We start from the raw sequence: 12,132 nt of genomic DNA, 5'->3' as shown, positions 1-12,132 counted from the left end.
GTGAAAGAGGGAGTAAACCAAAATCCCATCATATTTATGTTTCTAATATGGATTATGATCATAGTGATTGATACTACATTTAAAGTTGCATGATTTTCCAAGTTTTGCAAACTCCTGATATGCCTGTGTTGTCTGGAAACTTAAGTTAGGCAGTGGGGAGAAATCAAGAGAGTAGCTGACTTAGTAAATCAAGGACAACATGTGAACTTACAGTTTCCACCTGAATTTGTAAAAGGTTATAATAATTATTTTGGTGATAATTTTAAAAATGTAATTATTGCCTTTATATTAGATGATATTAAATTGATGTGTTTTTTTTAACGATTTTATTTATTTGAGAGAGTGAGAGAGAGCACTAGAATGGGGTGAGGGGCAGAGGGAGAAGCAGACTCTGCTGAGCAGGGAGCCTGATGCGATGTGGGGCTCGATCCTGGGACTCCAGGATCATGACCTGAGCCGAAGGCAGATACCTAACCGACTGAGCCACCCAAGTGCCCCTGATATTATTTTTCTAAGTGTGGTAATGTTACTTAGTTATATAGGACAGTATCCTTATGTTTAAGGGTAAAGTGTCATGATATCTGCACTTAAATTCAAATGGTTCAGTATAAAAAAGTGTGCGTGTATAGAGAGCGAGCAAGCAAATGTGATAAACTTAACAGTAAGTAAATTGTAGGGATGTAGAAGGGAGAAGGGATGTAGATGTTCATTCAGTAATTCTCTCAAATTTTTGGTAGGTTTGAAAATTTTCAAAATAAAGTGATGAAAAATTAATAATAGGTTTAGATTTTTACTTTTTTTAAAAAAAGATTTTATTTATTTTTGTGAGAGAGAGAGCGTGTGAGAGAGAGCATGAGTTGGGGGAGAGGCAGATGGAGAGGGAGAGACAGACTCCCCGCTGAACAGGGAGCTCAATGCAGGGCTCGAACCCAGGACCTTAGGATCATGAACTGAGCTGAAGGCATACGCTTAACCGACTGAACCACCCAGGCGCCCCTAGAATTCTACTCAATCAAAGGATTTGTATGTATGTGCATGTGGACCTGTGTGCTCCCCCACGTTCTGAGTTGCTTAGTTCTTTTATTATTATTACTATTATTATTATTATTATTATTATTTATTTTTATTGTGGTATAATACAACATAAAATTTTAACCATTTTAACCATTTTTAATTGTACAATTTAGTGACATTAGGTATATTCATATTGTTGTACAACAATCAACACTCTGTCTTCACAACTGTTACGTCATCCCAAACTGACACTCTCTAAACAGTAACTCCTTATTCCCGTCTCCCCCAATAGCAATTCTTTACTTACGTTAGCCTGTTTTTTTTTATTTTTATTTATTTATTTTTTTTGGATAGAACAGACATTAGATTCTGATCTCAGGTCATGATCTTTAACAATTTTTTTTTTATTATGTTCAGTTAGCCAACATTTAGTACATCATTTATTTTTGATGTAGTGTTCAGTGATTCATTAGTCATGTATAACACCCAGTGCTCATCACATCACATACCCTCCTTAATACCCATCATCTGGTTACCCCACTCCCACCCCCCTCCCTTCTGTAACCACCCTCAGTTTGTTTCCCGGAGTCCAGAGTCTCTCATGTTTTGTCTCCCTCTCTGATTCTTCCCATTCAGCAATTTTTTTTTTGAAATTTTAGGTTTAAAGAAATGTAAAAATAGTACAGAGTTCCTATATACCTTCTACCCAGCTTCCCTAATTTAACTCTTTAAACTTACTATATAACTCTTTAAACTTACTATTTAACTCTTTAAACTTACTATATAACTAAAACCAGGAAATTAACATTGATACAATGCTAATTAGTTAAACTAGGGGTTGGCTAACTATACCTGAAGGCTATACCTGAACCGCATTATACTTACTCACTGTTCTCATGTGTTTATAGTGGCAGAGTTGAGTAGAGATAAGTAGTTGCAACAGAGACCATATAGCCTACAAAACTGAAAATATTTACCATCAGACTTCTCACATAAAATGTTTTCTGACCTCTGAAGTAAACTATAGATCTTATTTGCTTATTATTAGTTTTTCCACTAATGTCTTTTCTGCTCCAGAATCCAATGTAGGATGCCACATTGCTTTTAGTTGTGATGTCTCCTTAATCTATTCCAATCTGTGACAGTTTCTCCTTTTCTTTCATGATCTTGACACTTTTGAAGAGTATTGATCAGTTATTTTCTAGACTGGCCATCTATATGTATTTGTCTAATGTTTTCTTATGATTGGATTGAGGTTATTATTGCATTTTGACAAGAGTACCACAAAAGTGATATTTAATCTTTCTCAGTATATCATACACCAAGGTTATATGACAGTTATTACTGGTAATATTAATATTGATTGCTTTGTTCATTTGGGGTCTGCTGGGTTTTTCCACTGCAGAAATATCTCTTTTTCTATTCACGTTGAATTAATACCTTGTGGAGAGAGACTATTCAAATACCCTGTTACTTATCATACTTCAGCCACTAATTCTAACATTCATCTTGCCTGAAGCAATTACTGTGATGTTTATCTAGCTGTGATTTTCTAATTCTTTCATTACTTATACAATAGTAATCGTAAAAAAGGGCTGTTTGCATTATTTATTTATCCCATTACTTATGTTAATATGGATTTATAGATATTTTATTCTGAGAGTTGTAATCCAGTTGTTCATTTTGTCGCTCAGATTGTTTCAGCTTTGGCTATTGGAAGCTCCTTCAAGTTGGATCACATGTCCTTTTAATATACCCCCATAATGTTTTGAGCACTGCTTTACTTTCTGGTACCACAAGATATTTCAGGCTTATCTTGTATTTTCCCTGGCTGGCTTCCTCTGGCCAGAAAGATGGGTATTGTCCTGGGGTTTTAGATACCTGTGTCATAGTGGCACTTTTGGTACAGAAAAAAAGTTTTGAGAGAAAAATAAAATTGGGGATTCCCTTTATTTTCATGATTTGCAGGGCCCAGGTCCCTTTTCTCAGTGCTGTGGCTAGAAATGGGGTTCTCCCAGTTTGACCGTCAGCACCCTCTGCATGGTTTTGGAATTCAGCCTGCCTTCTTGTTGAAACCAGGAAGAAAGGAGGGGAAAAAAAACCAATGACACTCACAGTCAATGCCCTAACCCCAATTTTATAGGGATCATTATTCAGGTTTTTATTTCAGTTCCCAATCTGCTGACTATTATTTCCTTTTCATAGTGCTTAGGCCACTTCTTTATGTATTCTGTTCATAGTTTCTAGTTGTCATAAATGGCAGAAGAGTCTTTATTTGCCCTTACTCCATCTTGGTCAGCCTACTTCAGCTTGTTTTGAATAACCAGAATTCTTTTTACTCACCTTTGGTAATAATGAATTTATTTTATTGATAGTTAAATTCTCATTTTGTTAATTCATACACAATTAATACTTATATTTCAATATAGAACCATAATTTTATAACCATAGTTGGAATACATTTGAATTATTTTTATAAATACTATTTGAGTTATTAACTGATCTAATCTGTATGATGTGTAATATCCACGAATGTATATACTATAGATAGTCTCACAGTGGTCCATGTTTTAATGTGAATGTATTGACAAATTTGGTGAATTGCATTTCTGTTGGGAAGTATTTAATAACTTAATATTTTTTTTTATTCAAGTGAGCAGTGAAGATTCTGAAGATTCTGATTTCCAGGAATCAGGAGTTAGTGAAGAAGTTAGTGAATCCGAAGATGAACAACGGCCCAGAACAAGGTAAATATTATATCACTTTTTCAAAAATTGTAAGAATTAATATGAATAACCATGCTTCAAGTTATTTGTAGAAAGGTTGCTGTTACCAATAAAGTAAAATATTTAATATTTTGATTTGATACTAATTGTGAAAAGTAAGAATACATATAAACATATATGGTTGAATTATGTGTTATAAACCAGGTGGGCTTTCAGTGTGCAAAAACACTCTTCACTGTACTTTTTGGTTGTTATGGGGGGATGCTATAGTGTAGTAAATAAGAGGCTATGTAGACAAACTACCTCCTGGCTTTACTATTTGCTCTTTGTATGAATATTCTGTGCTTCAGTTTCCTTGTCTTTAAAATGGGGATTACAATAGTACTTACCTTATTGATTATTATGGACATTGAATGGGTTTATAATATGCCTACTTGGCAAATAGTAAATGTTCCTGAATGTTAATTATTGGTCCTAGTAGTATACTAGTATTATAGTAATTAAGGTTTGTTTGTTCTCTTAATACACATAGCTACTGATCTAGATTAGTAGTTATTTAAAATTCTGCTTACTTCTTAGTGTAGTATTTTAGCTAATACTAACCATTCTAAGAATTTTTTTGTTTCCTCCAGAATATTGCATCTTGGTGTTTTGGCTAAGATCAAGTGTAGTTCCCCTAGAGTAGTATCTTTTTATAATTTATCAAATGGGCTGTTTGTGTTTGTGTGGATGTGGTATGTGTGTTAATACTTGTAAATTTTAAAACATTTGAGATCTTTTTAGATTAGCACTTACCAGGTTCTGCCTGGAATATAGCAACATATACATTGGGGAAATAACAATCTAGTTTGAGAACATTTTCACCACCACAGAAAGAAACCCTGTACCATTCTTCCTGCCCTCCATTCCCTGGCAAAAGCTAATCTACTTTGTATGTGGATTTGCCTATTCTGGACATTTTATATGATTGGTTTCATATAGTATTTTTTAAATTTTATTTATTTATTTATTTTATTTTATTATGTTATGTTAGTCACCATACAGTACATCATTAATTTTTGATGTGGTGATCCATGATCCATTGTTTTCGTATAACACCCAGTGCTCCATGCAGTACGTGCCCTCCTTAATACCCATCACCGGGCCAACCAATCCCCCCTCCCCCCTCCCCTCTAAAACCCTGTTTGTTTCTCAGAGTCCATAGTCTCTCATGGTTCATCTCTCCCTCCAAATCCCACCCCCCATTTTCCCTTCCTTCTCCTAATGTCCTCCATGCTATTCCTTATGTTCCACAAATAAGTGAAACCATATGATAATTGACTTTCTCTGCTTGACTTATTTCACTTAGCATAATCTCCTCCAGTCCCATCCATGTTGATGTAAAAGTTGGGTATTCATCCTTTCTGATGGCTGAGTCATGTTCCATTGTATATATGGACCACATCTTCTTTATCCATTCATCTGTTGAAGGGCATCTCGGCTCTTTCCACAGTTTGGCTATTGCGGACATTGCTGCTATGAACATTGGGGTGCATATGGCCCTTCTTTTCACTACATCTGTGTCTTTGGGGTAAATACCCAGGAGTGCAATTGCTGGGTCAGAGGGTACGTTTATTTTGAATTTTTTGAGGCACCTCTGCACTGTTTTCCAAAGTGGCTGTACCAACTTGCATTCCCACCAACAGTGTAAGAGGGTTCCCCTTTCTCCACAACCTCTCCAACATGTGTTGTTTCTTACCTTGTCAATTTTTGCCATTCTAACTGATGTAAGATGATATCTCAGTGTGGTTTTGATTTGAATTTCCCTGATGGCTAATGATGATGAACATTTTTTCATGTGTCTGTTAGCCATTTGTATGTCTTCTTCAGAGAAGTGTCTTTTTGTATCTTCTGCCCATTTTTTCACTTATTTGTTTTTTGGGTGTTGAGTTTGAGAAGTTCTTTATAGATCTTGGATACCAACCCTTTATAAACCAGCCCTTTATCTGTAGTGTCCTTTGCAAATCTCTTCTCCCATTCTGTGGGTGGCCTCTTTGTTTTGTTGACTGTTTCCTTTGCTGTGCAGAAGCTTTTTATCTTGATGAAGTCCCAAAAGTTCATTTTTGCTTTTGTTTCACTAGCTTTTGGAGATGTATCTTGAAAGAAGTTGCTGTGGCGGATGTCATAGAGGTTACTGCCTGTGTTCTCCTCTAGGATTTTGATGGATTCCTGTCTCACATTGAGGTCTTAATCCATTTTATGTTTATCTTTGTGAATGGTGTTAGAGAATGGTCGAGTTTCATTTTTCTGCATGTGGCTGTCCAATTTTCCCAGCACCATTTATTGAAGAGACTTTTTTTTTAAATATTTTATTTTTATTTATTTGAGAGAGAGAGAATGAGAGACAGAGAGCAAGAGAGGGAGGAGGGTCAGAGGGCAGTTGCCCAACCAGCTGAGCCACCCAGGCGCCCGATGAGGCTGTCTTTTTTCCATTGCATGTTTTTTCCTGCTTTGTCAAAGATTTTTTGACCATAGAGTTGAGGGTCCATATCTGGGCTCTCTCTTCTGTTCCATTGGTCTATATGTCTGTTTTTGTGCCAGTACCATGCTGTCTTGATGATCACTGCTTTGTAATATAATAGCTTGAAATCGGGCAACGTGATGCCCCCAGCTTTGTTTTTCTTTTTCAACATCTCCTTGGCGATTCGGGGTCTTTCTGATTCCATACAAATTTTAGGATTGTTCGTTCCAGCACTTTGAAAAATGTCATTGGAATTTAGATCGGGATGGCATTGAAGGTATAGATTGCTCTGGGTAGCATAGACATTTTAACAATGTTTATTCTTCCGATGCATGAGCATGGAATATTTTTCCATCTTTTTGTGTCTTCCTCAATTTCTTTCATGAATGTTCTGTAGTCTCTAGAGTATAGATCCTTTACCTCTTTGGATAAGTTTATTCCGAGGTATCTTATGGTTTTTGGTGTTACTGTAAATGGAATAGTTTCTCTAATTTCTCTTTCTACAGTGGCATTGTTAGTGTATAAGAAAGCAGCTGATTGCTGTGCATTGATTTTGTGTTCTGCCACATTACTGAATTGCTGTATGAGTTCTAGTAATTTGGGGGTGGAGTCTTTTGGGTTTTCCACATAAAGTATCATGTCATCTGTGAAAAGAGAGAGTTTGACTTCTTCTTTGCCAATTTGAATACCTTTTATTTCTTTCTGTTGTCTAATTGCTGATGCTAGGACTTCTAGTCCTATGTTGAACAATAGTGGCTAGAGTGGGCATCCTTGTTGTGTTCCTGATCTTAAGGGAAAGGTTCTCAGCTTTTCCCCATTGAGGATGATATGCACTGTGGGTTTTTCATAGATGGATTTTATGAACTTGAGGAATGTTCCCTCTATCCCTGTACTCTGAAGAGGTTTAATCAAGAAAGGATGTTGTATTTTGTCAAATGCTTTTTCTGCATCAGTTGAGAGGACCTATGGTTCTTCTATCTCCTCTTATTAATGTGTTCTGTCACATTTATTGATTTGCAAATGTTGAACTACCCTTGCATCGTGGGGATAAATCCCACTTGGTCGTGGTGGATGATCCTTTTAATGTATTGTTGGATCCTATTAGCTAGGATTTTGTTGAGGATTTTGGAATCCATATTCATCAGGGATATCGGTCTGAGATTCTTTTTGATGGGGTCTTTACCTGGTTTGGGGATTAAGGTAATGCTGGCCTCATGGAATGAGCCTGGAAGCTTTCCTTCTGTTTCTGTGTTTTGAAACAGCTTCAGTGGAATAAGTATTATTTCTTCTTTGAGTGTTTGGTAGAGTTCCCCAGGGAATCCATCAGGCCTTGGACTCTTGTTTTTTGGGAGGTTTTTGATCACTGCTTCAATCTCATTACTGGTCATTGGCCTATTCAGGTTGTCAATTTCTTCCTGTTTCAGTCTTGGCAGCTTATAGGTTTCCAGGAAGGCCTCCATTTCATCCAGATTGCTCAGTTTATGGGCATAGAGTTGTTGATACTAATTTCTAATAATTGTTTCTATTTCCTTGGTGTTAGTCGTGATCTCTCCCCTTTCATTCCTCATTTTATTAATTTGTGTCCTTTCTCTTTTATTTTGGGTAAGTCTGGCCAGTGGTTTATCAATCTTATTAATTCTTTCATAGAACCAGCTTCTAGTTTGGTTGATCTGATCTCCTGTGTTTCTGGGTTCTAATTCATTGATCTCTGCTCTAATCTTAATTATTTCTCTTCTAATGCGTGGCTTAGGCATCGTTTGTTGCTTTTTCTCTAGTTCTTTAAGGTGTAGAGTTAGTTGATGAATTCGGGATTTTTCCATTTTTTTGAGTGAGGCTAGGATTGCTATATATTTCTGCCTTAGGACCACCTTTGCAGTATCCCATAGGTTTTGGACTGATGTGTTTTCGTTCTCATTGGTTTCCATGAATTGTTTAAGTTCTTCTTTGATTTCCTGGTTGACCCAAACATTCTTGAGCAGAGTGGTCTTTAGCTTCCAAGTGTTTGAATTTGTTCCAAATTTTTTCTTGTGATTGAGTTCCAGTTTTAAAGCATTATGGTCTGAGAATATGCAGCGAATAGGTCTTGTTTCCTTGTTGATTTTCTGCTTAGATGATCTGTCCATTGCTGAGAGTGGAGTATTGAGGTCTCCTACAGTTAACGTATTGTTATCAATATGACTCTTTATTTTGGTTAACAGTTGGCTTATGTAGATGGCTGCTCCCATGTTGGGGGCATAGATATTTACAATTGTTAGATCTTGTTGGATGATACAGTGTCCTTCTTTGTCTCTAACTACAGTCTTTATTTTAAAATCTAATTTGTTTGATATAAGAATTGCTACCCCAGCCCTCTTTTGAGGTCCGCTGGCATGGAAGATGGATCTCCATCCCTTCACTTTCAGTCTGGATGTATCTTTAGGTTCAAAATGAGTCTCTTGTAGACAGCATATGGATGAGTCCTGTCTTTTTATCCAATCTGCAACCCTGTGCCATTTTATGGGAGCGTTTAGGCCGTTCATATTGAGAGTGATGATTGGAAGATATGAATTAATTGTCATCATGTTGCCTGTGAAGACATTGTTTTTATAGATTGTCCCTGTAACTTTCTGTTGTATATCACTCTTGGGGTCTTTCTCCTTTTATAGAATCCCCCTTAATATTTCTTGCAGGGCTGGCTTAGTGGTCACATATTCTTTCATTTTCTGCCGGTCTTGGAAGCTCTGCATCTCTCCATCCATTCTTAATGACAGCCTTGCCAGATAAAGTATTCTTGGCTGCATGTTCTTCTCATTTAGTACCCTGAATATTTCTTGCTAGCCCTTTCTGCCTTGCCAGGTCTCTGTGGATAGGTCTGACGTTATTCTTATGTTCCTCCCTCTGTACCTAAGGAATCTCTTCTCCCTAACTGCCCTTAAGATGGTTTCCTTGGTTCTAAGATTTGCGAGTTTTACTATTACCTGCTGGGGTGTTGACCTGTTTTCCTTGATCTTGGGAGGGGTCCTCTCTGCCTCTAGGACACGAATGTTTGTTTCATTCCCCAGATTAGGGAAGTTCCCAGCTACAATTTGCTCAGATATGTCTTCTAGTCCTCTCTCTCTCTCTCCACCCCCTCTGGGATTCCAATAATTCTGACATTGGAACGCTTCATGGTGTCAGTTATTTCTCTGATTCTATTTTCATGGATTCTGAGTTGTTTTTCCCTGGCCTCCTCTTTTCCCTTTTTATCTATTAAATTGTTTTCCAGGTCACTGATTCGTTCTTCTGCCTCACTTACCCTAGCCATTAGATTATCTAGATTAGATTGGATCTCATTGATAGCATTTTCTTTTTTTTTTTTTTAAGATTTTATTTATTTATTTGAGAGAGAGAGAATGAGAGAGAGCACATGAGAGGGGGGAGGGTCAGAGGGAGAAGCAGACTCCCTGCCGAGCAGGGAGCCTGATGCGGGACTCGATCCAGGGACTCCAGGATCATGACCTGAGCCGAAGGCAGTCGCTTAACCAACTGAGCCACCCAGGCGCCCTCATTGATAGCATTTTCAAGTTCTGCCAATTCAGCTTTCATTTCTGCCCTTAGAGACTCTATGTTGCCCTTAATTGATTTCTCCATTCTAGCCATTGTCTTCACAATTGCTAGCCTGAATTCCATCTCCGACATCTTGGTTATATCTGCATCCATTTGTAAATTTGCGGCATAAGTCATAATCTCTGAGTCTTTCCTATTTTGGAGGTTCCTCCTCCTAGTCATTCTGTTGATGGGTGGTTGAGGGAATGTATAAAGTCTAAATTATTGATCATAACCCAAGCAAGATGCACCTGTTTTCTAGGGACCTTAGGGTTGCTGGCCTCTTGTTCTCCCACCCTGTCTTCTGGGGGAGGGGCCTGCCATGCTGGTACTCAGGCAACCCTGTTTGTGCAGAGTTGTCCTGCCCCCCTGTGGTGGGGGATGGGCTTAGTGGGAGCGGGTATTTTGGGGCTTTCGTTCTCTGGTGGCTTTCCACGTCTCTTCCGAGAATTAGAGCAGAAGAGACTGTTTCCAACTCTCTACCTCAGAGCAGAGAGATCGCAGTCTGTTCTTCAGTGAGCTCTCCAGGCCACACTATCTCTGTTTCTGTCTGTGCTGCTATAAGCTGCAGCTTCCTGGGTTGTGCGCCCCTCTGCAGCGCTCCCAGTCCTGCCTCCATGTTGGGGCACATCTCTGCCCTTTGTGTTTCCTAAACTGCCAGCCGCTCCCAGTTCACACGTGCAACCCCACCACTCCGGTTTCCATCTAAAGTCCTTTCCCCGCCACTACCGGTCTGCGAGTCTGTGCCCGGTCCCTAGCATGGGAGGCTGTTGCTCACCGGCGGTGTAGGATCCCCATGGCCAGGCTCCCTCCCGCTGCCGTTTATCCTCTGATATCTGCCCGCGGAATCATGGCTCCACACTTCTTACCTGGAAACCAACTTGTATTTGTGGGATCTTCTGTTTGTAGAAATCCAGATCTTCTTACGTCTCAGGCTGTTTTCATGGTTGCTCAGAGTGGACTGGTAGATATCCAGATCAATTCCAGGGACCAGTTGGAATAGGGTCCCGTACTCCTCTGCCATCTTTTCCCAATCCGGTTTCATATGGTATTTTTTTAATGATTCTTTCAGTTAGCATAATGTTTTCAAACTTCATGTGTATCTTGTATTAGTACTTTTATCTTCTTAAAATATTTTTAGATTATCATAAAATACATGTAACCTAAACTTCACCATCTTATCCATTAAGTGTACAGTTCAGTAGTGTTAAGTACACTCACATCATTCTGCAGCCAATCTCTATAACTTTTAGTCTTGCAAAACAAACTCTTTACACATTAAACAATAACTTCCCCTTCCCCAACATCCTCAAGAAACTACCATTCTACCTTGTGTTCAGTCTCTATGAATTTGGCTCCTGTAGGTATGTTATGTAAGTGGAATCATGTAGTATTTGTTGTCTTATTGTGGCTGGCTTATTTCACTTAGTACAGTATCCTCAAGTGTCATCCATGTTGCAGCATGTATCACAGTATCCTTCCTTTTTAAGGTAAAATAATGTTCCACTTTGTGCATATGCCACATTTTATCTCTTCGTCCATCGTTGAACACTTGGCTTACTTGTACCCTTTGCTATTGTGAATAATACTTCTGTGAACATGGGTGTACAAATATCTCTTCAGTCCCTGCTTTCAGTTCTTTTGGTTTTATACCCAGAAGTGGAATTGCTGGATCATATATGGTAATTCTGTGTTTAACTGAGGAATTGCCACATTGTTTTTCATAATGGCTGTATCATTTTATATTCTTACCAACAGCACATATTCTACGCTTTCTACATCCTCACCAATATTTGTTCTTTTCTGTTTTTTATGGGGTGGATGGTGATCTCACCATCCTAAAGACTGTGAGGTGGTATCTCATTGTGGTTTTTATTTGTATTTTCCCTAATGGTTAGTGATGTTGAGCCTCTTTTCATGTGCTTTTGTGTGCTCTGAGTTAAGGGAGACAGAATCCTGTCCCTTGGGCAGCCCGTAGAAAATGCAGCACGTTGTGAGCAAGTTTCACTCTTTACCTTCCTTCTTGGTAGAGGAGCTGAGAATTGGGCAGCTTCCTGGTGACTTCCTTGAGCTGAGCAGGAAAGGGAGTACAAGTATGAGCAGAAACACTACAAAATATCCAGCCATTTTAAGTGTGACTTTTGGTTAGGTGTTCACTTGGTTACTAAAGTTTCTTAACTCGTTTGTGGAATTCTCATAAAGTTACTTTTTACTATATGTTGTTTATTCTGTGTTTCTGTGGGAGAACAAGAGCCTGGAGCTTCCTAGCCTGCCATCTTGCTGTGGTTACCTGGCTATTTTGTTACTTTTAATTGCTGAATAATATTC

At 38.3% G+C, this 12,132-nt stretch overlaps 1 protein-coding gene across 7 annotated transcripts in view; it reads left to right on the top strand.

Annotated features, from left to right (window-relative positions):
* Nucleotides 1–12,132, top strand: part of ATRX (ATRX chromatin remodeler) — a 309,326-nt gene that overhangs the window by 128,210 nt on the left and 168,984 nt on the right. For all 7 annotated transcript variants that reach the window (XM_064574281.1, XM_064574279.1, XM_064574283.1 and 4 more), the window contains one exon: nt 3,668–3,761. In XM_064574281.1, coding sequence (XP_064430351.1) covers nt 3,668–3,761 — 94 coding nt within the window. The remainder of the gene's footprint in view (nt 1–3,667; nt 3,762–12,132) is intronic.

Source organism: Mirounga angustirostris, unplaced genomic scaffold (assembly GCF_029215605.1).
Source record: "Mirounga angustirostris isolate CCGP_5_RB_7025 unplaced genomic scaffold, mMirAng1.0.hap1 SCAF_11, whole genome shotgun sequence".
In the NCBI taxonomy this organism is placed as follows: domain Eukaryota; kingdom Metazoa; phylum Chordata; class Mammalia; order Carnivora; family Phocidae; genus Mirounga; species Mirounga angustirostris.
This window is presented reverse-complemented; position numbering and strand designations above follow the sequence as displayed.